Below are 22,947 nucleotides of genomic sequence, written 5' to 3' on the forward strand. Positions count from 1 at the left end.
TCGCATACTCTCTAGTCTGTGCGGTCCTATATACACGGACTATTGTCGACTTGTCCGCTCAGCCGTGAATCACCAGCCGCCTTTCCAGCATTCGCAATAAGCAAAACATTTAAATTCATTTTCTTTACAGCTCATCCAAGACATGGATGTACTTCTTCTCTTCCCTCTTCTCCTTCTCTGTCGCAGGGGGGAGATCGTAGAAGTTTTGACTTCGGAATCCTTGCTAAAGAGGTATCAGTCTGTGACTTTCACGACCATGATAGGGGCACTTACCAGGTAGTGGTAGGTGAAGTTGATAATGTCACCAGGCTCAATACCAAGATCCTTAAAGGTCTTGGCCTCAGGGTCAATGACCTGATCCAGGTACTCACGCTCAACCTCATCGGCTGACAAAGTATGCCACCAGAGGAACTTGTTTAGGATCTCAGCAACAGGCTTAAGGATGGCCTTGGGCACGTTGATGTGTCGTCGCTGCTTGTAAATCTCCTTGTCAACCATTACGGAAATCTCCTCCATGCTGTACTTCTTGGGTCCGTAAAGCTCAAAAGTCTGGCCAGCAGTTGTGTCGTCATAGAAGATCTTCTCAAGAGCAGCACCAACGTCGATAGACTGTGGCGGTTAGTAACGCTAGCCCTAAGCACTCTGACAAAAACCTACGTGGACGGGGTAGAACTTCTCCTGCATGTTGTTGGAAGTGAAGAGGTTGGTGACACCAGCAAGCTTCAGCAGCAGGTTGTCCTCGAAACCAAAGATGGGCGCAGGTCGGACAATAGTGGTCTCAGGGAAAAGTTGTCGGGCAACCTCCTCAGCTCGACCCTGAGTCGTTTGTTAGCATTTCCCTCCATTGACCAAGCCGATGATCCACAAACCTTTGTTCGGTAGAACTCGGAGACGGACTGAGAGTTGGCACTGTGGGAGGAAACGTGGATATATCGGTCGACATCGTATTTGCAAACAGCCTCGACAATTCGCTCAGTTCCCTCAACGTGCACATCCTCCAAAGAGAAGTTCCTGATAGTCATTTAGTTCCCATCCTATCCATTGGTCTGTATCATAGACATACTTGGTAGGATAGTCGCGGCCAATCAAGTTGAAAACGGCATCGGAATGTCGGACGCTCGCCTCGATCGAAGGGGTGTTTCGAAGGTCGTGCTCCTAGTAAGAGGGTTACTGAAAGGTTCCTGAGTATATCAGGACGAGTTGAGGCGTACAATGAAGACAACACGGCCAAGATCTCCAGTGACCTTAAGATGACGCTTGGACATCTCCTCGCGGTAGGGAATAACGACAGTGCATCCCTGACGGGCTAATGCCAGAATCAGTATTCCAATTGCCCATTTCTAGTATCCAATCCTGGTTCAGGTCGGCTCACCCAGTCGGTTGACAATGTATCGCCCTAGTTGGCCGGTTGCGCCAAATACGGTAACAGTATGGCCTGGTTTCCTCTCGTCAGTGTTGTTCGTGGTCATCGTAGCTCGATTATGGTACCTCCGAGGGATGAACTAGAAGCGAGATAGCATTAGAGGAGATCCGAATAGTGTTAATGGGCCGTGGTTGAGCTTACCGGCCTCCCTCAACACGCATGATAGGCTTGCCAGTTCGAGTAATGGAAATATCGGATAGGTATCGCTTGCCGGCGATATTGAAGGCAGCCTTGCGGGCCGCCCGCGCAGCAAATAGAGGCGAAGCCATTGTTGCGAATATACAGATTGCGTGACAAAACGCTGCTGTGCCTCGCAATTGGCCGTTGAACGTCTCGTCGTCTCGATAGCAGTGTTTGGTGATGCTAGCCAAGTTAGAGCCTCGGGGAACGGTAATTGTAGATCACGTGATGGGTCACTGAAATCTTGCAGCTTGTCATTGGTTAGCGCCTTTGGAGTGCTCCTCCAGAGGTCGAAATGGCCCGTGCGCCTTTACGTTGCGACGACCAGGCTGCCTGGTAGCCTCATTGATGAGCTAAGGACCTCCCTCCACACTCCACTGAAGCAACTATCAACCTCTACATACAACCATACCAGCTTCACCGATTATCTCGACGGCCGCCCGACGACAACACGATCCAATAGAGGAGAGGCCATACTCACGCATTTGGGAATCATAATTCGCAAAAATCAGCTTCGGTGCAGCAGTACGCGCCAATATATCACGGCTGCAGGCAAGCTAGCTTCAGTTACTGTGCACGTCACCCATACAATACCCAGCGATTCCACCGACCTAAAATACGAATCCCGCCATCATGAGCAACGAGACCATTTCCGACTTTCTTGCCGAGCAGCGCGATGAAGCTCCCGAGGAACTCCAGCCTCTCATTCTCGACTTTGAGAACTTCTGGGAGCGCAAGCTTTGGCACCAGCTCACTGACGCCCTCGTCGAGTTCTTCAGCCACCCTGAGAGCGCCCCTCAACGACTACCATTCTACAGAGTCTTTATTCTCAAGTTTGCCGACAAGATCAACCAGTTGAAGCTTGTGGACCTAGCATTGAAAGCAGCAACAGAGTGTGAAGGTGAGACTTAAATGCAATATGCTCCGAAGCCGGCGGGTTGCTGACCGATGGTTCTTGAACGACACAGAAGACGAGCAGCGCCTTTCTTTCCTGCAATCAGTCGCCAAGAAGGTTAATAACGAGAACTCCCAGGATGCTTATGTCTATGCTTTGGTTGCTGTCGCCCAAGCAAAGCTGGACTTGGAGGAGCTAGATGCTGCGCGAAAGGACCTGGATACGGCCGAGCGGATATTGGATTCTTTCGACTCTGTAGAGAATGTGGTCCATGCTGCTTTCTATGATGCAAATGCCATCTACTACCAGGTATGCTCTTCATCTCAGATTTTAGATATCTGGTGAACCCGCTGACCCCTCTCTAGCGTAAGATGGACTTCTCTAACTACTACCGCACTGCTCTCCTCTACCTTGCCTGCATTGACCTTAACGCAATGACACCTGAGGAGCGACACAAAAGAGCCTACCACCTCAGCATTGCTGCCCTTGTTTCAACAAGCATCTACAACTTCGGAGAGCTCCTGCTCCACCCCATCCTTGACGTCCTCGCCAAGAGCGAGCATGCTTGGATGCGTGATCTGCTATTTGCCTTTAACCGTGGAGATCTTGACGCTTATGACCAGCTTTCTGATCGCGTTGAGTCCAACAAGCTTCTTAAGAACAACGCCACGCACCTTCGACAAAAGATCTACCTTTCCGCATTGACTGAGGCTGTCTTCCGCCGTCCTCCCCACGACCGCACCCTCACCTTTGCCACTATCGCTCAGGAGACCAAGGTTCGACCCGAAGAGATCGAGCATCTCATCATGAAGGCTCTCAGCCTAGGTCTGTTGCGCGGAACTATTGACCAAGTGGACGGCGTTGCTCAAATTACCTGGGTTCAGCCCAAGGTGCTCGACATGAAGCAAATCGCCGCGATGCGCCAGCGACTGCTTGACTGGGACTCAAGCGTCAACCAACTCGGCAACTGGATCGAGTCGGCTGGAAAGGATGTGTGGGCTGCGTAGACGAGCTCTCGACAAGAGTACGGTCTAGGGAAGGTATGGCGATCAAAACGAACAAATGTACAGTATAGACGAATAGAAACTTTACTGTGGGCTGATGATGGTCTTTGCCCATGTCAAGACTATTAATTCTAAATTTTGCCTAATCTATGTGCCCTTGTTTGATACTAAAAAAAATCAGAACCACCATTATTGTGGCTTAATGCATGCTTTGCTTCCTATCTTACAGTCCGAGCCCCTGCTTTTCCTCAAGCAGTAACCTCCCCGAAGACATTGACCATGCCTACGAGCCAGGCTGGCCACCAAAGGCACCATACTACAACGGGCGTATACATGCCCCAGACGTTCCAGCCGAAGCTGGCCTCCTTCAGCAGGTCCGCAATACTGATGTCCCAGATCTGGGCCGCTGCGTACAACACTGTAGGTGGTGACACGACATTGAGGAGACCTGCTAGAGACCAGCGAAGGCCTGGGTTCTTGACCGGCTGTACAAAGCTGAGAGGGCTTGAGAGTACGCCGATGAGAAAAGCAAGAGAGAAGTTGAGAGTTGCAAGAGTAGAAAGGCACATGCCAAGAACGAGAAGAGAGAAAGACTTGGTGAGTTGGAAGTGCTGCATCGTGGGCTTGGTGACAAGCGTTAGGAGACGGGAGATCGCGAAGGGCATGATAGCCGAGATGACAGAAAATGCAGCGAAGGCGGGTGAGAGTAACTAGAGGTAATCAGTATAAGACTGGAAGAAGATGATATTGGGGAGCACTGACGCCAGCGGGAAGGTGGTTGAATATGTACAGAGGTACAGCTGCGAGACCCTGGCAGACAGCAACAACACCGAGCGGAACAAACAGATCCCGTCCGGCTTGTGTTGCTTCGACAGATGTGGTAGATGTCTTCTCCTTAGGCTTTTGCGTCGCGGGTGATTGACCGCTCTTCACCCAGAGTGAGATAGCCATGATGGTAAAGTTGGCAGCAATCAACATAGCACTGGGAAGATAAGTACCGATACTGACGAAGCGATCGGTCTGCATCAGAAGATAAAAGAAGAAACTCTGGTGCAGATGCTCAAGCAAATTATTCAGACTTCGGAACGACCCCTCAACCAGGCGTCCCATGGCCATCTCATCATGCCATCCTTCACCGTAAGGCTGAAGTGTCACGGCATCAACGTGATATGGGATGAAGCTGCTGTGAGCACCAGCTGCATATCCGAGACCTTGGTTGAGCATACCACGCAGCATGGTTTGTAAACGATCAGGGTAGGTACCCTTGTGCTCTGTCATCTTCTGAATAGAAGTGCCAATACCCATCTGGCCACCAGCAATGTTGACGATTGAGTTGATAAGATCAAGATTAGGAAGCTGACCATTAGGGCCATCGTAAATCACATGAACAGACTTGAAGCTTTGTTCTTGGGGGTAGTCGATAGCAAGGGCACCCTGAAGAGCACCGGACTTTAGAGGCAAAGGAGCCACAAGATCAGGGTTATGAGCATCATGGTATGCGTCAACCCAAGCTTGCGTGCCTGTCTTGCTATCGGGAGGAACAACAAGAATGATGTCCTTGGACCAGAGTGACCAGCCTATGCCTGTCAGCGTTTATCCCTTGATTTGAGTTTCAGGGGGGTACATACGTTTAAAGTAACGGACCAAAGTCAATGCCAGAGATACGCCGTTGCGGTTGAGCTGCTCTTCAACGTTCTTCCATGCAGCAACCAACACAATTGCCTCAGTGGCATCGCCACGGGGAGCTTGCAGGATTGCGTAGAGGTTCTGTCCCGAGTACCCATGGCCAGCTGAGTGGTAGGTGTAATTTTGACGCCCAACCTTTAATCCAACACCCGTGAGAATCTTGTCGAGCCTGTCGTTGATCCTGTAACCAGTTGAGGTTAGTAATTGATACATTTTCCCAAATCCATGTCAAGACGCACTCATAGTTGTTCTTGTCGACTACATCGTCAACCTCATGTCGGTAAGCGCGGAAGATGTTTTGTTCGCTTCCTCCAAAATATGTATGCACTTGACCTGGCAACAGGGCATTCTCTGATATGTATGTTCGACGCGAATATTCGTTTAATGGCAGAAGAAAGAGCCAGATTACACCGATCGCGATGCAGAGGAAGGACAAGTAAGGGGGGAGCTTTAGAATACGAGGATCGCGACGCAGCGACAGCGCTGAAGCTATAGAACAATCAGCCAATGGCCAGATCAGGGGATGAAAGAGACGACTGCATACAGAGTAGTCGCGACATCGTTTAGCCAATATCTTTGTGACTAATCAAAGACTTGGTCTCTCGGTGTTTGAGTTGAGGCGAGGTTGAGGTTGAGGTTGAGGTTATCGTTGGCTTAGCCTCCCGTAGAAACAATGAGATTCAATCATTAAAGAGGGTACGTACCGTCATGACAGCTTTCCATTAAATGGAAGCTCCCCCCCCGGCTTCAGGGGTTGAATTGCGGGCCGCCTGCAGTGAATGCGGGGCAGTCTATGCGGTTACCGGGGGCTCATGTCGATCGAGAGCTACAGCATCAAACCAACAGTCGTTGAGATTATATTAGAATCAAGCTTGAAATTAGGTAGTGCTTCAATAACAATGTTCAGACATTGGTTATCTCCTATTGCAGGCATATGGTATCATAATGGAATCAAGAAACCACTGCAACAGTAGACACATCATAAAGTAATGACAACGGATGCACCATCACGACAACTGAAACAATCTTCGTCCTCTATCTTTATTATTGCTCCATCCATTATAATAATACCTGAGATAGTTCAGAGCAGAAAGGGTCATGACCAGCTAGATGAACCCGCTCAGACGTCCATTCATTCCTTTGCTTTTAATCGCTACGCCAATCCCTGACGCAAGAGACTCCACGAAAGATGAAATACCCTTTCTATAGTACAATTCAAAAAATAGCGTGCAACGAGCACTTCCGTACCATTACAGTTACACAAAATTACACGCGCACCATGTACGCTCATTCAAGGTCCGAGACGCTGGGTTGTGCCAACTAGCTCCGTCGCTGCGCTGCCACTGGGACCAGGGCGGTTGGTCGTGGGCAACACACCAAATCGGCCATATGTTGTCTTGTCGATGCTGACATAGTGAGGGAGGATCTTGAGGAGGTTGAGTCGATTCTCGACCCATCGAAGACCCCATTCAGGGGGGGCGAGCAGCTTAGCATACCCGAAGCCAGCTATTCTAGCTATTAGTTTCCTTTCGATCACGACAGTGACTGTAAGACTTACCAACGTATCCAATTGCAATTCCACATAGGTGGCCAAGAAGACTAGTACCAGGTACCAATGCCCTCACAACCATACACATGATTAAGGGGGTAGTCCACGTTGGAATATGGACAGTACCGACGACGAAATGAGGGTTGGTTTTGTAGGTTTGAATAGACTCCATCGCCAGTAGAGTAAATACCCACATGCTAGAACAAATGTTAGCCCAAGTTCCTGCCTAACAATTTCCTCGTCGCCGTACCTCGCTCCCAGAACGCCATGGTTTACGTGGAGCACATATCGCTCGATCAAAACGTACATGACAGCCGGTATCGATGTCAAGGCTAGATAAAGCGGGTCAACTCATAATCCTTCAACACATCTGAGGTTTCTTACGTCCAAAGAACAGAGCAAGGGATGTTAAGGTGCCATGTTCGTTCTCGAAACGCTCCATTAAAGGAGTAAGCGCCGCGAGGTTAAGGACAGCATGGATAATGTTAAGATGTATTAACGGGAATGTCGATAATCGATATGCTATGAGCAAGTCTAGTTAGCAAATGCGCAAAGATTCAATGTCGCTTGGTAGTACCATTTGTAATGCTAATCTCTTCAGGGATGAGGGCGCCCCATTCTCGCAAGTTCCATACTGATTGTAGGGATGCGATTGCGAGAGCAACAATAGCGACGATTATGAGTCGTGTGAAGAGCGGCAGCCGTGTTAGATATGATCGGGCTCGTAAAGCGTTGAAGTTCTGGAGACGGGGTCGCATGTCTAATAGATTCGAGCTACTCGGAGCAGCCGGATGATCACCGCTTTAAAGGAATGAAAGGACCGACGACACGAGCAGATAATAAGATAAGAAGCAAGAGAACTAATACGAGTTTCTTGACAATAAGAAAAAACCGGTTGAGATCGCAACTCACTTCCACGCCCTAAGAAACAGTCGCAGGACAATGGCAAGTCAAACTGGACAACGGACCCTTGACCCATAGGTCGAGGTGTGGCTGTTGCCTGAGCACGTGATCAGTGCACGGCCACCTACAGCTGATAGGTACCTTTATGAAAGCTGAGTGACGTTCTTGTTTTTGGGACGTAGGCATCACGCAAAGTTCAAAATGCTCAAGGTGCTACAGGTACTTGACAGGTAGGTAGCATCGAAAACGGGAGCCTGAAGAGACGTTCACAGCATTACTCGAGCCTCGTATTTGAACAGGCTGGGACGATAGATCGATACCAGACATCACCATGGCACATCGTGAATTTAGAGCAGATAGATCACTTATAAACAACAGGTATTTGAACAATTAGAATTTTGTTACAACTAATAAAAGCATGGCTATTCCTTTGCTACAAATATGTAAAAGACATGGGCGCTCAACATTTTAGACATATACCGTCCGTTGAAAAGCCCCTCTACTGTCTGCCCTCGAAACCCAATCGAGAACATCAGGATGTACGCCGTATGTGACCCAAAATATCAATTTGCTCTTCTTTACTTTACTTCATTCCTTCTTTAGTTCTTGGTGGCCTTGGCCATGGTGTTCAGGGCGGAACCGTTCTTGAACCACTCGATCTGGGCCTCGTTGAAGGTGTGGGACAGAGGGATCTCGAAAGATGGGCTGCCGTCGGCGGGGTGGACAACAAGGGGAAGGGGCTTGCCAACAGCGAGCTGAGTGCAGAGGACATCGACCTTGTCATCAGGTCGGATCTTGTCGTAGTCGGCAGGGTCGGTGAAGGTAAGAGGAAGCATACCCTGCTTCTTCAGGTTGGTCTCGTGGATACGGGCGAAAGATCGGGTAATGATGGCAAGACCGCCAAGGTGACGGGGCTCAAGAGCGGCGTGCTCTCGGGAAGAACCCTCACCGTAGTTCCAGTCACCAACGACAACCCACTTGATACCCTTGGCCTTGTAGTCACGGGCGACAGCAGGGACGGCACCCCACTCACCAGTGGTGGCGTTCTTGATCTTGTTGGCCTCACCGTTGGCCTCGTTGATGGCACCAATCAACATGTTGTTGGAGATGTTGTCAAGGTGACCACGGTACTTCAACCAAGGACCCGCCATGGAGATGTGGTCAGTGGTGGTCTTGCCCTTGGCCTTGATGAGGATAGGGATATCCTTGGCATCCTTGCCATCCCAAGGCTGGAAAGGAGTCAGGATCTGGAGACGGTCGGAGGTAGGGGCGACATCGACAGTGACGCTGGCACGGTCACTGGGAGGAGCCTGGTAGGTGTCCTGACCGGGGTCGTAGCCCTTGCTGGGAAGACCATCGCCGGTGGGAGGAGCAAGCTTGAACTCCTTGCCGTCCTTGTCCTTCAGGGTATCGGTGAGAGGGTTGAAGTGGAGGGAGCCGGCAATGGTCATGGCAACGACCAGATCGGGAGAGGCCACGAAAGAGTGTGTGGCGGGGTTGCCGTCGTTTCGGCCAGTGAAGTTACGGTTGTAAGAAGAGATGATAGAGTTGGCCTCGCCCTTCTTGACGTCGCGTCGGTCCCATTGACCAATGCAAGGACCGCAGGCGTTGGCAAGGACGATACCGCCGAACTCCTCAAAGGTCTGGAGCTGACCATCACGCTCGATGGTGGCGCGAATCTGCTCGGAACCGGGGGTGACAGTGAAAGCAGACTTGGCCTTGATGCCGTGGTTGAGGGCATCACGGGCAATGGAAGCAGCACGGGTCATGTCCTCGTAAGAGGAGTTGGTGCAAGATCCGATAAGACCGACCTTGAGCTCCTCGGGCCAGCCGTTCTCCTTGACAGCCTGGCTGAACTTGGAGATGGGAGTACCCAGATCAGGAGTGAAGGGACCGTTGATGTGAGGCTCGAGCTCAGAGAGGTTGATCTCGATGAGCTGATCGTACTCAGCACCCTCGTCAGGCTTGAGGCCGTGAGCGTACTGGCGGGCGAAGTCACCGATCTCCTTTCGCTTGGTGGCGGCGAGGTAGTCGTACATGCGGTCGTTGAAGGGGAAGACGGAGGTGGTGGCACCGATTTCAGCACCCTGGAGAATATCAGCCAACAATCCTATTGATGGAAGAACAAGAGTCACTTACCATGTTGCAAATGGTGGCCATACCGGTACAAGAGATAGCGTCGGTACCAGGACCGTGGTACTCAACGATAGCACCAGTACCACCCTTGACAGTGAGGATATCGGCAACCTTCAGGATAATATCTGAAGATGGGTTAGCAAAGTCAAGAAGAAAAGCGAGAGGTCACCCTTACCCTTAGGAGCAGTCCAGCCGTTAAGCTGGCCAGTGAGCTTGACACCAATGACGTTGGGTGCCTTGAGCTCCCAGGGGAGATCAGCCATGACATCGACAGCATCGGCACCACCGACACCAATGGTAGCCATACCGAGACCACCACCATTGACAGTGTGAGAATCAGTACCGATAAGAAGACCACCAGGGAAGCAGTAGTTCTCGAGGAGAATCTGGTGAATGATACCAGAGCCGGGCTTCCAGAAACCGATATCGTACTTGGCACAGGCAGTAGAAAGGAAATTGTAGACCTCCTTGTTGATGTCAATAGCGCGGGCAAGATCCTTGGCACCACCGACTTGGGCCTCGATCAAGTGATCACAGTGGACAGTAGTGGGGTTGGCAACCTTGTCCATACCAGCGGACATGAACTGAAGGATAGCCATCTGAGCGGTGGCATCCTGGCAGGCAACACGGTCAGGTCGCAGCTTGAGGTAGCTCTTGCCACGCTGGATGTCTTGGCCATGAGGGTCGTCCAAGTGAGAGTAGAGAATCTTCTCAGCGTAGGCCAGAGGTCGGTTCAGACGAGCACGAACGATGTCGAGGTTCTCGGACATCTTCTTGTAGTTGATGTAGTTACCCTCCTCCCAGTTGTTCTGTCGGACCTGTCCAGCGAGGCATATTAGCACAATTGTTCCCGGATCTCATGTCTTGCATCTTCCCAAGTCCATAACCCGGGCTTCATATTCTCTGGTTGCCATTGAGCTGTACGTCGCGCAGTTCAGGTCTCGGCATTGCCGGTAGATTGGCAGCCGAACTGGCCCATGCGCCATGACGTTTGGCGCCTGGCTGGTAGTGCAAAGAGGAAGTGATAAAGTTTCGTATCGTGGAATCAAGAGACAGCAATACAATTGGTTTGAGGCTTACCTTCTTGTCCAGAGGGCTATCTGAGACTGTGGCCATGCGGCGGAAGCCAGAGGCAGCGCCAGCAAGGGCGCGGCTCCGGGACATGTTGCCCAGAACCTGGCGTGTAGCAAGCATTGCGACTATGGTGCTGTGAGGGGACTGTCGTTAGCAAAGAGTGGTCAACGACGACGGTTGGGTTTTATAATTGACTTACGACCCAATATCGGTCGATGAGTGACTCGATGTATGCTTGAAGGGTGATTGCGAATGTTCAACTGAAGAAGTTGAAGCTTTTCGGGTGGGTTGAAGGAAGAAGGTGGGGGAATGTGCTGCCGAGCAGGTAAGGATTTTATGCTCTTCAGCTGGTCATGTGTTTATCTGGGTTAATGCAGCAATTGGGTTTTATAATTTAGCTCAAGCAACAAACGGACGTAAAGTTTATGTATTTTTCTTTTTTTTGGGAATTTAAATTGGTATCAAAGTGTTGTAGACGTTTCAAGGACATCATCTCGTTGTATTACAGTCTTGGTTTATATATTGTTTTATGTCAACATCATTCTCATCTCATACACAGTAATATTCATCTTCTCCCACAGAAGCCACGATTTGATTCTCTTTTTTTCCCTCTGGTTGCGAGGCAGTTGCTGTTACCTCGGTCTTGCGGGCACCCGTTACGGCGTGAGCCCCGGACCATGATGTAATTTCCGCATCGTGGGCCCCGAAACGGTCTAGGCGTCCATCATGCCCCGGAACCTCACAATCAATGACAAAAGATGCTCTCTGGTTGGCCAAAACTCTGACTCGCTTCCCAGGGTTTAATCGCTACAGTTCCTCGGGCCAGCGGCTTTACCTTCGGTCGCCGCTAAACGGACATATCCCTTCGCACATGCGATCCTCCGAGGTCATGATGCTCGGTCACCGATCTTTTTGGGCTTCAAAACACTGGTTTTTCGGAATTCATTTTTCATCTGCGAGCGGTTGAGGGAATTTGGGGTAGCCCTTGAACGAGGGGGAATGTGAAGCTTTTCACCAAACCCCAAACCCCTATGCCCTTGTATGCACACCCCAGTTGTGGTTCTGCCAAAGGTCATGCCGGAGACCGCCCAGTTCATGTGTATTATCCAATAATAACTGAGGCGATTATAATCTTGATATCCGTTCTTGGAGCCGATTGCAGGCTCTTGTCCACCTCTAATAAGCCGCATCATGAACTCCATGTATCGTAACCCACAATCCTGATGGAACACTGCGAACCGATCAATACTGTCGCATATTCTAGTACGGCGCAGACGGCTATGCAAACGCCCATCTAACCGTGCAAGCGTCCTTCTTCTCGTCCTTTCGAGCTTGAAGTCTAACTTGCTCTTTGCCGATCGTTGATCCCGGAGCCGGCGACCCCAGACCCGCTATCCGCCGGGTATCACCAAGCCCGGTCAATTCCCATCTGATGGCTGAACCTGGGCATGTGACAGCATGTCTCAAGTTTTATGGGAGGTTCAAGGCCGATGATTTTAATGAGATTTCTATACAAGCATAATAGACCATTAGAAGGAAACAAAAGATCAGAGCACAGAGGGCTCTACAAGACAGCCTTGAGCTGGTCACAGTTCCGTTCTACAATCCTTTTTACAATGATGCTCCTTCGTTAGCCTACTGCTTAGGTACTCAGTTGTTGTCACAATGACATTTGGGGCCTTTTATCATGTAGACTTTCCTATTTTACCTTGTTCAATTTTATTGTTTAGTCGTTTTGTCTTTCGTTACTTCCCTTCTATTTCTACTCATAGTCTCTCGAATTTGATTTCTAAGTCGCACAATGCCTTGCTTTGTCTCTGACTCGAAATGGTCGTGATATCGTGCCGTCTTCAGATTCAACCTGTGGCTGTAGTGCCCCGCATCCGTCTTATCAGCTTATCGGGTCAGCCCCACCAGAACTTTTTTCGAAAATCGCCAACCTCAACGACCGCCTAGGTAGCTTGAAGTATTGAAGTTACCAATATCACAATCTGGAATAGCATACTCCAAGAACCGCATTCGTCCAAGTCACCGCGAAGATGGGTGTCACAAACAAGAAAACAATCACCAAGACAAGGCGCAAGACTCGAGACGTCGACCAGGTCAAAGCCGACCTCATGTCACCCAAGCATTTGAAGCAATTCATGGAGACGAAGGCTGCTGAGGATCTTCCCGGCCTTGGGCGTCACTATTGCGTTGAGTGCTCCAAATGGTTTGATACGGATGCTACTCTGGTATCGCATCAAAAGGGAAAGCCTCATAAGAGAAGGTATGTCACAAAGTGACTCGCAATGGATATCCATTTGTCTACTCTGGCATGTGTACTAACTCTCCGCTAGAGTCAAGCAGATCGCCGAAGGGCCATACACTCAACAGGAGGCTGAAGCTGCCGTCGGCTTGCGAACAGACAACGGCGACCGAAAGCGCACATTTGCCGACCAAGACAATGATGTTGCCATGGACGCCTAAATCTTGTCCGATAAAATTCTTCATAGCACGCTAAAAGGGGGATACAAAATCCTAGGGCGCATCGGAGCTGGGCTTGATTTTTGACATTGCAAACGGCGTTTTGAAATATTTCTGTCGATATCCCGATTAAATTCACCTAACACCACGACCACGCGCTCTGGCCAGTCCACTAGGCCGGCTACGTCCAACACCGCGAGTCGACCTTCCCCGAGACGACGTTCCTCGACCAGGGGCAGCAGGAAGACGTGATTGTCTTTTTGGAGGCTCTGGTGTGGTGAATTTGGAAGACTTGGTGGTAGTGGGAGGATTCTCAACAAAGGACGTGTCGGTGGTCCTAGAGGCTAGTTAGAAGGGCCAACAAAGGGTGTTTACGTAGAAGATTTACATGAATGTCATTTCTGCCTCAGCCTCTGATTTTGATGGGGTCACGGCGGGTTGTTCTGGTTGAGTCCGGTCTCTGCGGAAAGATTCCGGGACAGGTCCCTGCGAGAATAAGCTTTAGAATAACAAAACCGTACATATCCAACACGGATAAATTCGATAGACATACCTCTGGGAAATCAACACAAAAGGCATTCATGTTCAGGCCATAAAGGAAGCTCGCAAACGATTCACTGAATCTCGCTAAACTCTCGTGCATAAGCTGAAAGTGCATCATATTCGCTTCGAGGTCGGCCATGGCATCGGAAAGTTCAGCAAAGGCCGGCTCAAACGCATTCAGCGGAAATGGTGCATCGTGTTCTCCAGCACCTCGCGCGGACTCGCGAAAGGATGATCGGGATGAAGGTCGCAGCGGGGTGGTAGGTCGTGATGTTCGGGAACGAGAATTTGAGCGTTTGCTGGGGTCCAGAGGTGTAGTCGACATTTTGGCAGCTTTTGCTCTGTTTCGCTTTCGCTGTTATGTTTTTGTGTACTGTTTCGTGTACTCGTGGCTCGGCGTATGGGTAATGTAATTCGCGTAATTGATATCGCGACCTGAAGTTGGATTGCACGAAAGTCAACAAACATTGGATGGAAGTCTGTTGTGGCGCCCCCGCAATTCGTTTCGAGATGTGGCCCCCCAGTCCTATGGCTTTCCCCACGAGGCTTCTATTACCCAGATAGCATTATATGTACTTTACATCATGCCCGATTTTGATGTCAGTTGGTCTCGAGCCTTCCTTACTTTTGCTGTTTTGTTATTTCAACATTGCATTTTCCAAAACTCGTCATACCTCAAGCATGATGGGCATTGCGGTTTCCAATTTCTCTCCTATCCACCTTTGAGAGATGTCGCGTGAGCAGTCTCCTGGTAACTAAGGGGCAAACGATACGAAGACATACGATATGGTACGGATACCGAATTAAGGAAAGCTCGTTGTATACAGACTTTGTTAAAGAACACTGCCATGCCATGACCATTCTTATTTTACATCGACTGCGAGACATGGGGCCCCTTGACCATGGGATATCGCAGGATTCTTTGTCTTGTACAGAGTACTAACCATAGCTTGGTAGCTCTGTAGGGTAGAGCACAGCCACACTCACATCACGCTCACACTCGACGGACTTTGTTGTTAATTTCAATTATTTTTAGATGTCTTGCTATTTTCTCTCCTGGACATGGTCTTGATGTTGTTTCGCCTTTTGTTCGAGACATCTTGATTGGGCTTCTTGAGGTGCGTGGCAGGGCAGCGTCAACATCAATAGCAGGCCTCCAACCGTTGTCCCCGAGTACTCCGAACACTAACAAATGCCCTACGTCAATAAGTAATTGATCCTATCCACTCCTCATCCGCGGAAACCGGAGTCCTGCAAGCTCCGAACACACCTTGAGCATCAACAGGTTATTCTGTTTTATTACGCTCGTACCATCCTATAGAAAATCCGGACGATTCATAAAAATCATCAACCCTGGAGGCCTGTCAGTGGATTGTTCATACCTGCAAAGCAGCTTTGAGGATCTGTGGAGCCAATACCACGCCAAGAAAGAGTGTCCCGCATTCTAAAAATCCCCATAAACGACGACATTGATTAACCTACCACCATTAGTTTTTGCGGCGTATGTGTACGCGTTTGCAAATCTGACATATCCTTCTCAACCCTTTACCCATGAGGACTCACCTGGGACGGAACCTATGCTCGTATAGCCCTCTTAGATACTCGTCTCAGCCACTTTCGCGCCACCTCCAGCTACGGTCATCTGTCCTTTCTTCCAGCTTACTGAGACAACCCCTTACAACCTCACGAGGAACCCCTGCATATACTAGGAGCATCGCCTTTGCGAGATATCTCACAGGCTCGAGGAACCTCACTCACTCAATTGCCATCAAACGGACATTACACAGCAAAGCCGGCTCAGATCCAAGTAGCAGACTTCCTCTCGAGGCCAACTCGCTTTACTCAGTTGTTGTAGCTTTAGCAGTCATTACGGCTGTTGTTGCTATATCAGCTTGGCCTGCAGGAAGCCCCAGCAAACAGCCCCCACCAGAAGAGTTCGAGGAAGAGTTCGAGATCATGTCTTTCCAATTACCCCCTGGGCGCCCAGGGAACCTGACTCCCGAGCAAGAGGAGAAGCTTCGCAAGCTATGGACTGCTGTTTTCCAACTCACTGGCGTGGCCGATGAGGAGAGCTCTGGCGCCAACCTCTTGCCCCAGAAAGAGGAGGCGAGTCCCGCAGAGGCCGATCCTAAGAAGAAGCGAGGATTCGGCATGTTCAAGAAAGGCAAATCCGGTACTTCGACACCAACTGAAGCTTCCGCTGAAGAGGACAAGTACAATGAAACTAAACAATTCCACGAGACTTTGGCCAACGAGTCCCCTGAAACAATTCGACACACGATATGGTCCATGGTGAAGCATGATCACCCTGATGCCCTCGTTCTGCGGTTTCTCAGAGCACGGAAGTGGGATGTCGAGAAGGCTCTCGTCATGCTGGTGTCCACTATGCATTGGAGGCATAACGACATGAAGGTAGACTCTGAAATTATGAAGAACGGAGATGCCTTTGCGGTTGAGGATGAGAAGACCGACTCTCCTACCAAGCAAGTTAGCGCCGACATGATGAAGCAACTCCGAATGGGAAAGAGTTTCCTGCACGGCACTGATAAGCAAGGCCGACCTATCTGTGTCGTCCGGGTTCGCCTGCACAAGGCTGGGCAAGAGTGCGAAGAAAGTCTGGAAAAGTACACAGTCTACATTATTGAGACAGCGCGCATGACCCTCCAACCCCCTGTTGATACAGCTGTAAGTGCCCGTGATCTAGAAATCATAGCACAACACTGACAGGCAAACGCAGTGCATTGTTTTCGACATGACTGGCTTCTCTATGGCCAACATGGACTACACTCCTGTCAAGTTCATGATCAAGTGCTTCGAGGCCAACTATCCCGAGTCTCTAGGTGCTGTCCTGGTGCACAAAGCTCCCTGGCTTTTCCAAGGTATGTTGCTCTTTTGAAAGTGAAGATAAATACTGACTCGTAACAAGGTATCTGGAAGGTCATCCGTGGCTGGCTTGACCCTGTGGTGGCAGCCAAGGTTCACTTCACTAACAACCGGGCTGAACTCGAAGAGTTCATCGCTCCAGACCATCTGATCAAGGAGCTTGAAGGTGATGAGAACTGGGAGTACAAGTACATCGAGCCTCTTGCTGGCGAAAATGACAAGATGAAGGATATGCAAACCCGGGATCGTCTTTTGACTGGCCGTGAAGAGTTGGTAAAGAAATTCGAGCATACAACCAGAGAATGGATCCGACATCCTGATGGCGAGCAGGGCAAACAACTCAAGGCCGAGCGAGAGAAGATCGCCAAACTTCTCAGGGAGGATTACTGGAATCTTGACCCATATATCCGAGCACGAACACTCTACGACAGACAAGGTGCGATACAGAATGATGGCAAGACTGACTGGTACTCGCTCAAGCCACCGGCTGCTGCGGGAGCCAGCACTTCTGCTGATGATCTAGACTAGACGAGACGTGTGAAGGACAAAAGGGACATGGATTGTAGATGATCAGGTTGATTTGGTGGGGCAGGATGGTACCTGGTAACTGGACAATAATACTAGAAGGGCTCTTCATGAACCAGTCCCCTATTTTCCCAACCCAACACTGTTGCATATGCGTATCCCGAAGCTCCCTAGATCTTGGCCTTGAGCTCCTCACAGTAAGCCTTGAGCTGTTCCATATCTGCGGGCTTTGTGGGCCACTTAACGCCGAGGCCCTCGGTCTCGTTGGGCTTAGGGATCTGAATACTTGTTAGCTGTAGCTCAACGATAATTTAGGCTTTGACTTGTTACCATGTGGAAGTGGACCTAGGACTACATTAGTTTCTGACACCGTAGATTTGTTTTTATAGACTTACATGATCAACTTCTTGGTGAGCAATGCGGCCATTGTTCTGCAGGATGTTGTAATCAGTGGCACCAGTCGCGTTGACAATCTTCTTGACAACAGGCTTTGGACACAATTAGACTTGAGAATTCATCATTAACGCCCCAGTACTTGCCAGAATCTCGGTGAGGTGGTCGTCGGGAATATCGGCCAGCTTAGCACCGTGGTGCTTGGGAATGACAAGCTGTATCTTGTCAGTGGGTTCATGATGTGAGCTGTTGAGAACATACAGCGTGGCCCTTGCTGAGAGGACCAATATCAAGGAAAGCGAGAGTCTTGTCGCTCTCAAATAGCTTGAAAGAGGGAATATCGCCTGATGAAGGATCAGGTCAGTTTACACGAGGACCAGGAGTTAGACAAAAGAGCTGATAAACACCCTCAACATACTCTCCCCTCGGCAACCCCCAGCATACTCTCAACTCATTCATTCAACCACCATGCTTCTCCCTTCTCTTACCCTTGATGATGCGACAGAAGATGCAGGAGGACATTTTGGCGTTCAATTATTTGGTTGTTGGAGAAAGTAAATAGAAAAAAGAATCAGAAAACAAGGTGCAGTTCAATTGTCAATTGAAGGATCAGATTACATGAGGTAACACTGAGAGAGGTGCAGCATGGAGCTACCTATTCTATGAGGGGCAGCTGGTGTGAGCTTTGATTGGCTGTTGCGCTTGGATTGAGGGTATATAAGTCTAAAAAACACGGCTTTCTTTCGGAGTGGGACCTCCCATCGAACTCACCTCTTGCCTTTTACCAGATGTGACCGTGGGATTGGCCCAACAGACTCCATTCACCTAATCTTTGGAAACCATTCGTCTAGGGACTCTAGATTCGAATTTTGATTTTTGTTCCATTTTTTTATCCAAAAACATTCAGGAGCGTCATGTATTAGTCGGCCTTTTGTTTTTGGTATTTTTTAAGACCATTGAAGTCCTTTTTTGGGCGTTTTAACAGTTTTCATGCCCATGTTTCTAGAAGTGAGGCTTCTTTCTGCGCCTTGATTTTTACGTCATCTCCATCTCGGCGGGGTCGCCTCAGCCCCTCCAAGCACAATAGGGTACCGAACTTAACTGCCCGTGCTTCCCAAGGCATAACCGTACCAAGCAACCCATGATCCATCACTCTTCGCCCACTTTCAGGCGCCCTGTTCCTACCTTGTAGCACTTTTTGCCAAGATTTGCTGTTCCAGTCAGTTAGTACCTGTACGAGTCACGAGCTTGATCCTTCGAAGCATATATACTCCAACTTTAACGCCACTGGCTTAGTACTAACATAGTACGATCGACACCTTCAGGTTTGCGACGAACCTGCAGATTCCAAGCCATATACAGCCATCGCATTTACTCGAAACGAAATGCCTGAATACATCAATACGCCTCTCTTTGGCGGCGCAATCACTTGCGACCTACCCGCCAAGTTCGCCGACGTCAGGTTCGTCCTCGTTGCTCCTTGCGCCTAACTACACCACTTCCCGTGCTGACTCTTTGCGCTGCAGCAAGTTGCGACAAGTTCCCGATAACCAAGAAGTCTGGATCGATCAGGATGGCTTCACCAGCATCATCTTCGACATCACAGAGCGTGTTGGAGGCTCTGGTTCAGGCCCTGAGGTGGATGGTCGTGCCATGACAACTCATCTCGAAGATATGGTTGGTTCGGATATCGATACCGTCAAGATCTGGAACACTGCCGAGACCGAGTTCTCGAATCTTGAGTATGTTGTCTCAGATGCCTTCTGAAAGTGGCAGTTATTGATATCTGTAGACCTGGTACTCCCGCATACACTCTTATTTCCACGCAGACTCCTCGTGTGAACCAGTCCCGCGATTCAACATCTGCACCCGATTTCACAGCCATCATCCTAACTCTTCTGCGGCTCGAGAAGGCCAAGACTGATATTCTCATCACAATCAATGTCCCACACATCAAGGGAGAGTACGACGAGGCTGAGGTTGATCTTGAACTAGGGCGTCAGGGTAAGCTCATTGGCGCTGCCGTTGAGTATTCTGCTACTATCTGGTCGACATTTAAGATCAAGGACTGGGGTCTCTTTGGTGAAGCTTAAGGTAGTTGAAGTTTGTTAAAAGCGAATGGACAACATATCTAGATTCCGGGGGGAATGCAGCAGGAAAGAGCTAGGATATCATGAGATGACTACCACGACTTATGACCCGTTTTCTTTGTTGATGGATGATACGCAATTACGGACATGACAAGTGTGATTCCCTAGCATGAGGGAATATGCAGGCTTACAAGTTGCTTTCAGATTAACATGATAACATGTCATGATAGAAGGCCATGTTGATGAACATTCAGACATATGTAGCTTGGGAAACTCTGCAATTTTAAGAGACTGCGGGCTGATACGAGCCAACTCGAACTTTGTCTGCATTCGCTGACTATATACACTCTATCATCACTCTAACGTATTAAAAGCTTGCCCGTGTATACAGTGTAACCGATGAACTTCTATGAGGGAAGTGAAGGCAGTATATCTGTAGACTGGAGAGTATTTGTTCCTAGATATGTTATATGATATATGATACCTTATAGTCTGGGTTTTGACAGGCAGCGTTGTGGGTGGGCGAAGATGCAGGTGAATTCGTTAACTCGGACACGCAAATTATAATATTGAATGGGTATAGATAGACAAACAAACTCCTAGTTATGCATTTATGCTTCAGTCTCGATAGTTAGATCAACCATCTTGTCAACAACACTCTCAACTTCCAACTTGCTAGCCACTTTGCTTCCAGTCTTACCACCCTCTTGCTTCGCCCACTTCTCTGCAATGAGCTTCATGACCACCTTCTGGGGACTGCCTGGATTCTCTCCTCTGACCACACCCATCTGCTCTTTCACAAACGCCTGATATCGGCTCGGTGCTTTGCCTGCTGCTGCTCCCCTTGGTACTGGCTTGGTCTGCTTCAAGTTGCCCTTGCACTTCCCACATTTAGATCGCTGAGTATCAATACTTTTGGAATGCCGCTTGTACTCAAGTCCGCATTCTTCACACTCCCAAATGTATTTGAAGTCGATTTCGTAACTGTGCTTGGTTGTCACTTCGATGCCGCGATCGCCAAACTTAGCCGAGCACTTGGCCGCCCAAGCCTTGAACTCTCGGCCGTGAGGGTTTGTCGTTATGCCACTGATCATGAAGTTGGCGAGATGGCAAAACTCATGTGCCATGACATTGAGTAGGCGGTTCTCGTCATCAATGACCTTCTCGGCAAGTTCAATTGATGCATGATGCTTGAATATCTTAATGGGCTGACCGTCTTCCGCCTTGCGTGTCGTTCTAATAGTTTCGCAACGCCAACTTGCTCGCCCAGCCGTTGTATTAAGTGTTTTCGTCCAAACGAGCTTGACGCCGCCTGTGGACTCAGCAAGCTCGGCAATCCTACCCTTTGTGATCTCGCGATCGAGTTCGGTTAGAAAGCTCTCGGCGAGTGCATGTTTCCGAGATTCAAATGACTTCTTGGTCTCCTTCTTGGGCTCTTTCTTCGGGCTCGCCTTGCTGGGACTTTTGGTAACCGGGGGAAGGATGAGCTTGCGTGGCGAGTGCTGGTCGTTCCAATCGTTGACAAAGTCCTGGTTCCAAAAGCCATCCATACTTGGACGGTGTGGCGTTTTAGGGATCTGTATTTTCTTGCTTGGTGATGCAAGCCCTCTTGGCTTGGGTGCTTTAGGAGGAGTACTGGGTGGTGTGGTGAAATCGTCTATCTTCAACACTCTGCTCTCCTCATCTGAGAAGTCCTCAAGCTGTAGCTGCAGCTTAGATAATGTGTCTGCAAGGTCCGAGGTGGTGGTCGTCCCTGAAGCAAGCCGTTTACCACTTTGGCTGGTCTTCCTGGACCTAGTACCCTCTTTACTCGAAGTAGTATTCTTGACAATATCGCGAGTTTTTTCATTGCTAATGTTTGAAGAGGCGTTTGGTTGAACAGTTGGAGGGTTCTTGATTGATGGGATACGCTCCCTGGTGCCAACTGTCTTTGATGGCTGGCTACTCAAGGATCTTGCCCCTCTTCTTGTTGGGGGCTCAGGGGAGTTATTCAACCAGTCCGACTCCGAGGCAGAGCCAGAATGCTCGTCTGCAGTTTGATAGACACTTGGCTCTTCTGCTTTCTCGTTCTCCTGGCTCACTTCGCTTTCAGCATCGCTATCGATCTCTCGTGCAAAAAGCAATGCTTTTGACTTGGTCCCAGAATGAATACTTGGTATCGGCTCCGGAATCTTCAGAGCAGGTGTTGCCACCTTATTTTTATTTATTTTCTGAAGACGTCGGACTCTTGTCAAGACTGTTTCCTTTTCGGATTCATAGTTCTCATCACTCTCGTCATCAGAATCTTGCACAACCCTCTGGTTTCTCCTCCTTCTTGGCTGTTGTCGCGACTGCGGCATGTCATTCTCAGTGTCAGAGCTACAATCGGATTCTGAATATGAGGAAAGTTTGTCGACTTCAGTCGTTTGTCGTGATGGCTTCTTCTCATAGCTTGCAACATTTGACTTACTCCGTCGACCACCTCGTGTGCTTTTCTGTTCTTCCGAGTTCCATTTCTGGAAGAGCGGGTTTGCGGCGGCTCGATTTGGCTCTCCAAGACGACGCACGCGTCGGGTTTCAACATTGGAAGCAGTCTTAGGAATCGTAGGCTTGCTGACTGAAGGCGCTGGCGTAGTTGTCTTTGGTGCTCGGGAGCGTGGTTGCCGAATAAGCGTTTTCAGATCAGGTAGGTCATCGTCACTGGAGGGATAAATATCTGCCAGTCTTGCCATGGTGGATGTGCTGAGTCGCAGGTGAAGAGGCTCAAGCTAGAGCATATGCTGGTCGAGGGTGTGTTTCTTGCGTTGTCACTGGCATGCGGGTATATAGGGTGATACTTTTCAATAGATGATGCTTTGATAGGTATGCGATGACCTGGAGACAATAACTTCAAGGGCATAAAGCGGTTTAGCTTGACTAAATGATGGCTGCAGTAAAATTTGAATTTTCTATAGATCTATCAAGATTTGAACTCAGAGTAAAGAACCATTGCGTTGGCACAGCAACAGACCCATACTGGAATGTGGGATCGCGAGTTCACGTGACGTTCACGGACTTCTGTCATGTCTCCGTTGCGAAACATACAAGACGCGGGCTCAGGATGAATAATTGTTTGATGAGTTGGTGCCAGATGTATCCGTAGTTCGTAATGTGAGACATACTGGTATTTCATGCCTACCAAGTGTCGAATTAGCTAAGCGGCTTCGTCCACAATTCTA

General features: G+C 49.3%; 11 protein-coding genes across 15 annotated transcripts; 4 read left to right on the forward strand and 7 right to left on the reverse strand.

The window, feature by feature from the left end:
• Nucleotides 1-20: 20 nt before the first annotated feature.
• On the reverse strand, nt 21-1,767 carry FVEG_12156 (NADH-ubiquinone oxidoreductase 40 kDa subunit, mitochondrial). The gene is made up of 9 exons (XM_018901502.1): nt 1,565-1,767; nt 1,489-1,502; nt 1,373-1,435; nt 1,212-1,306; nt 1,064-1,155; nt 870-1,011; nt 658-816; nt 274-609; nt 21-223 (listed from the first exon to the last, which is right to left on the reverse strand). Exons 1-9 carry the CDS (start codon nt 1,690-1,692, stop codon nt 125-127), a joined length of 1,128 nt encoding a protein of 375 aa, XP_018759998.1. The 5' UTR covers nt 1,693-1,767; the 3' UTR covers nt 21-124.
• Nucleotides 1,768-1,970: 203 nt separating this feature from the next.
• On the forward strand, nt 1,971-3,701 carry FVEG_12155 (26S proteasome regulatory subunit N9). 2 transcript variants are annotated; one of them, XM_018901500.1, is made up of 3 exons: nt 1,971-2,504; nt 2,572-2,807; nt 2,864-3,701. In XM_018901500.1, the coding sequence occupies exons 1-3, from the start codon at nt 2,237-2,239 to the stop codon at nt 3,503-3,505; spliced, it is 1,146 nt and encodes a 381-aa protein (XP_018759996.1). In that variant the 5' UTR covers nt 1,971-2,236; the 3' UTR covers nt 3,506-3,701. The 2 variants fall into 2 exon arrangements, with proteins under 2 accessions (XP_018759996.1, XP_018759997.1); XM_018901501.1 differs by having other exon boundaries at nt 1,975-2,504; nt 2,575-2,807; nt 2,864-3,647.
• On the reverse strand, nt 3,478-5,833 carry FVEG_12154 (glycosylphosphatidylinositol transamidase). Its single transcript, XM_018901499.1, has 5 exons — nt 5,733-5,833; nt 5,428-5,677; nt 5,131-5,369; nt 4,265-5,079; nt 3,478-4,212 (listed from the first exon to the last, which is right to left on the reverse strand). The coding sequence occupies exons 1-5, from the start codon at nt 5,746-5,748 to the stop codon at nt 3,751-3,753; spliced, it is 1,782 nt and encodes a 593-aa protein (XP_018759995.1). The 5' UTR covers nt 5,749-5,833; the 3' UTR covers nt 3,478-3,750.
• Nucleotides 5,834-6,150: 317 nt separating this feature from the next.
• On the reverse strand, nt 6,151-7,686 carry FVEG_12153 (rhomboid protein 2). Its single transcript, XM_018901498.1, has 5 exons — nt 7,315-7,686; nt 7,122-7,259; nt 6,988-7,069; nt 6,747-6,934; nt 6,151-6,694 (listed from the first exon to the last, which is right to left on the reverse strand). Exons 1-5 carry the CDS (start codon nt 7,493-7,495, stop codon nt 6,480-6,482), a joined length of 804 nt encoding a protein of 267 aa, XP_018759994.1. The 5' UTR covers nt 7,496-7,686; the 3' UTR covers nt 6,151-6,479.
• Nucleotides 7,687-7,999: 313 nt separating this feature from the next.
• On the reverse strand, nt 8,000-11,808 carry FVEG_12152 (aconitate hydratase, mitochondrial). Of its 2 annotated transcripts, XM_018901497.1 has the most exons (5): nt 11,050-11,808; nt 10,857-10,983; nt 9,952-10,594; nt 9,780-9,901; nt 8,000-9,727 (listed from the first exon to the last, which is right to left on the reverse strand). In XM_018901497.1, the coding sequence occupies exons 2-5, from the start codon at nt 10,968-10,970 to the stop codon at nt 8,240-8,242; spliced, it is 2,367 nt and encodes a 788-aa protein (XP_018759993.1). In that variant the 5' UTR covers nt 10,971-10,983; nt 11,050-11,808; the 3' UTR covers nt 8,000-8,239. The 2 variants fall into 2 exon arrangements, with proteins under 2 accessions (XP_018759993.1, XP_018759992.1); XM_018901496.1 differs by having other exon boundaries at nt 10,857-11,808.
• On the forward strand, nt 11,679-13,920 carry FVEG_12151 (hypothetical protein). Its single transcript, XM_018901495.1, has 2 exons — nt 11,679-13,119; nt 13,190-13,920. Exons 1-2 carry the CDS (start codon nt 12,890-12,892, stop codon nt 13,317-13,319), a joined length of 360 nt encoding a protein of 119 aa, XP_018759991.1. The 5' UTR covers nt 11,679-12,889; the 3' UTR covers nt 13,320-13,920.
• FVEG_12150 (DASH complex subunit DAM1) lies at nt 12,545-14,632 on the reverse strand. The gene is made up of 3 exons (XM_018901494.1): nt 13,870-14,632; nt 13,705-13,802; nt 12,545-13,653 (listed from the first exon to the last, which is right to left on the reverse strand). Exons 1-3 carry the CDS (start codon nt 14,182-14,184, stop codon nt 13,452-13,454), a joined length of 615 nt encoding a protein of 204 aa, XP_018759990.1. The 5' UTR covers nt 14,185-14,632; the 3' UTR covers nt 12,545-13,451.
• FVEG_12149 (hypothetical protein) lies at nt 14,557-17,724 on the forward strand. 2 transcript variants are annotated; one of them, XM_018901493.1, is made up of 4 exons: nt 14,557-14,977; nt 15,070-16,544; nt 16,597-16,738; nt 16,786-17,635. In XM_018901493.1, the coding sequence occupies exons 2-4, from the start codon at nt 15,411-15,413 to the stop codon at nt 17,268-17,270; spliced, it is 1,761 nt and encodes a 586-aa protein (XP_018759989.1). In that variant the 5' UTR covers nt 14,557-14,977; nt 15,070-15,410; the 3' UTR covers nt 17,271-17,635. The 2 variants fall into 2 exon arrangements, with proteins under 2 accessions (XP_018759989.1, XP_018759988.1); XM_018901492.1 differs by having other exon boundaries at nt 14,557-16,544; nt 16,786-17,724.
• On the reverse strand, nt 17,136-18,312 carry FVEG_12148 (hit family protein 1). Its single transcript, XM_018901491.1, has 6 exons — nt 18,149-18,312; nt 17,922-18,004; nt 17,807-17,875; nt 17,663-17,755; nt 17,598-17,612; nt 17,136-17,545 (listed from the first exon to the last, which is right to left on the reverse strand). Exons 1-6 carry the CDS (start codon nt 18,180-18,182, stop codon nt 17,438-17,440), a joined length of 402 nt encoding a protein of 133 aa, XP_018759987.1. The 5' UTR covers nt 18,183-18,312; the 3' UTR covers nt 17,136-17,437.
• A 103-nt stretch (nt 18,313-18,415) lies between these two features.
• Nucleotides 18,416-20,434, forward strand: FVEG_12147 (hypothetical protein). 2 transcript variants are annotated; one of them, XM_018901490.1, is made up of 4 exons: nt 18,416-18,879; nt 18,986-19,122; nt 19,187-19,402; nt 19,453-20,211. In XM_018901490.1, the coding sequence occupies exons 2-4, from the start codon at nt 19,046-19,048 to the stop codon at nt 19,751-19,753; spliced, it is 594 nt and encodes a 197-aa protein (XP_018759986.1). In that variant the 5' UTR covers nt 18,416-18,879; nt 18,986-19,045; the 3' UTR covers nt 19,754-20,211. The 2 variants fall into 2 exon arrangements, with proteins under 2 accessions (XP_018759986.1, XP_018759985.1); XM_018901489.1 differs by having other exon boundaries at nt 18,416-19,122; nt 19,453-20,434.
• Nucleotides 20,298-22,651, reverse strand: FVEG_12146 (hypothetical protein). Its single transcript, XM_018901488.1, has one exon. It carries the CDS (start codon nt 22,459-22,461, stop codon nt 20,362-20,364), a length of 2,100 nt encoding a protein of 699 aa, XP_018759984.1. The 5' UTR covers nt 22,462-22,651; the 3' UTR covers nt 20,298-20,361.
• Between the last annotated feature and the right edge of the window lie 296 nt (nt 22,652-22,947).

This window comes from Fusarium verticillioides, chromosome 4, assembly GCF_000149555.1.
Source record: "Fusarium verticillioides 7600 chromosome 4, whole genome shotgun sequence".
NCBI classification, from domain to species: domain Eukaryota; kingdom Fungi; phylum Ascomycota; class Sordariomycetes; order Hypocreales; family Nectriaceae; genus Fusarium; species Fusarium verticillioides.

Bases quoted from the DNA above. Each gene is read 5' to 3' on its own strand.
- FVEG_12153 (XM_018901498.1), bottom strand. From the start codon at position 7,495: ATGCGACCCCGTCTCCAGAACTTCAACGCTTTACGAGCCCGATCATAT. The intron at 7,070-7,121 runs GTAAGAAACCTC...CGCTTTATCTAG, and splicing joins CCTTGCTCTGTTCTTTGGAC to CCTTGACATCGATACCGGCT. The intron at 6,695-6,746 runs GTAAGTCTTACA...TAGCTAGAATAG, and splicing joins AATTGCAATTGGATACGTTG to CTGGCTTCGGGTATGCTAAG.
- FVEG_12155 (XM_018901500.1), top strand. From the start codon at position 2,237: ATGAGCAACGAGACCATTTCCGACTTTCTTGCCGAGCAGCGCGATGAA. The intron at 2,505-2,571 runs GTGAGACTTAAA...TGAACGACACAG, and splicing joins AGCAGCAACAGAGTGTGAAG to AAGACGAGCAGCGCCTTTCT. The intron at 2,808-2,863 runs GTATGCTCTTCA...ACCCCTCTCTAG, and splicing joins CAAATGCCATCTACTACCAG to CGTAAGATGGACTTCTCTAA.
- FVEG_12148 (XM_018901491.1), bottom strand. From the start codon at position 18,182: ATGTCCTCCTGCATCTTCTGTCGCATCATCAAGG. The intron at 18,005-18,148 runs GTAAGAGAAGGG...ATCCTTCATCAG, and splicing joins CTTCTGTCGCATCATCAAGG to GCGATATTCCCTCTTTCAAG. The intron at 17,756-17,806 runs GCAAGTACTGGG...TTGTGTCCAAAG, and splicing joins ACCACCTCACCGAGATTCTG to CCTGTTGTCAAGAAGATTGT.
- FVEG_12150 (XM_018901494.1), bottom strand. From the start codon at position 14,184: ATGTCGACTACACCTCTGGACCCCAGCAAACGCTCAAATTCTCGTTCC. The intron at 13,803-13,869 runs GTATGTCTATCG...TTATTCTCGCAG, and splicing joins TTTGTGTTGATTTCCCAGAG to GGACCTGTCCCGGAATCTTT. The intron at 13,654-13,704 runs GTAAATCTTCTA...ACTAGCCTCTAG, and splicing joins GAGGCAGAAATGACATTCAT to GACCACCGACACGTCCTTTG.
- FVEG_12154 (XM_018901499.1), bottom strand. The intron at 5,370-5,427 runs GTGCGTCTTGAC...AACTGGTTACAG, and splicing joins GTCGACAAGAACAACTATGA to GATCAACGACAGGCTCGACA. The intron at 4,213-4,264 runs GTCAGTGCTCCC...GATTACCTCTAG, and splicing joins TCAACCACCTTCCCGCTGGC to TTACTCTCACCCGCCTTCGC.
- FVEG_12152 (XM_018901497.1), bottom strand. From the start codon at position 10,970: ATGCTTGCTACACGCCAGGTTCTGGGCAACATGTCCCGGAGCCGCGCC. The intron at 9,902-9,951 runs GTAAGGGTGACC...ACCCATCTTCAG, and splicing joins CGGCTGGACTGCTCCTAAGG to ATATTATCCTGAAGGTTGCC. The intron at 9,728-9,779 runs GTAAGTGACTCT...GATATTCTCCAG, and splicing joins TGGCCACCATTTGCAACATG to GGTGCTGAAATCGGTGCCAC.
- FVEG_12146 (XM_018901488.1), bottom strand. From the start codon at position 22,461: ATGGCAAGACTGGCAGATATTTATCCCTCCAGTGACGATGACCTACCT.
- FVEG_12149 (XM_018901492.1), top strand. From the start codon at position 15,411: ATGAGGACTCACCTGGGACGGAACCTATGCTCGTATAGCCCTCTTAGA. The intron at 16,545-16,596 runs GTAAGTGCCCGT...AGGCAAACGCAG, and splicing joins AACCCCCTGTTGATACAGCT to TGCATTGTTTTCGACATGAC. The intron at 16,739-16,785 runs GTATGTTGCTCT...ACTCGTAACAAG, and splicing joins AGCTCCCTGGCTTTTCCAAG to GTATCTGGAAGGTCATCCGT.
- FVEG_12156 (XM_018901502.1), bottom strand. From the start codon at position 1,692: ATGGCTTCGCCTCTATTTGCTGCGCGGGCGGCCCGCAAGGCTGCCTTC. The intron at 1,156-1,211 runs GTACGCCTCAAC...CCCTCTTACTAG, and splicing joins TTGGCCGTGTTGTCTTCATT to GAGCACGACCTTCGAAACAC. The intron at 224-273 runs GTAAGTGCCCCT...ATACCTCTTTAG, and splicing joins ACTTCACCTACCACTACCTG to CAAGGATTCCGAAGTCAAAA.
- FVEG_12147 (XM_018901489.1), top strand. From the start codon at position 19,046: ATGCCTGAATACATCAATACGCCTCTCTTTGGCGGCGCAATCACTTGC. The intron at 19,123-19,186 runs GTTCGTCCTCGT...TTTGCGCTGCAG, and splicing joins GCCAAGTTCGCCGACGTCAG to CAAGTTGCGACAAGTTCCCG. The intron at 19,403-19,452 runs GTATGTTGTCTC...TGATATCTGTAG, and splicing joins ACCGAGTTCTCGAATCTTGA to ACCTGGTACTCCCGCATACA.
- FVEG_12151 (XM_018901495.1), top strand. From the start codon at position 12,890: ATGGGTGTCACAAACAAGAAAACAATCACCAAGACAAGGCGCAAGACT. The intron at 13,120-13,189 runs GTATGTCACAAA...ACTCTCCGCTAG, and splicing joins GGAAAGCCTCATAAGAGAAG to AGTCAAGCAGATCGCCGAAG.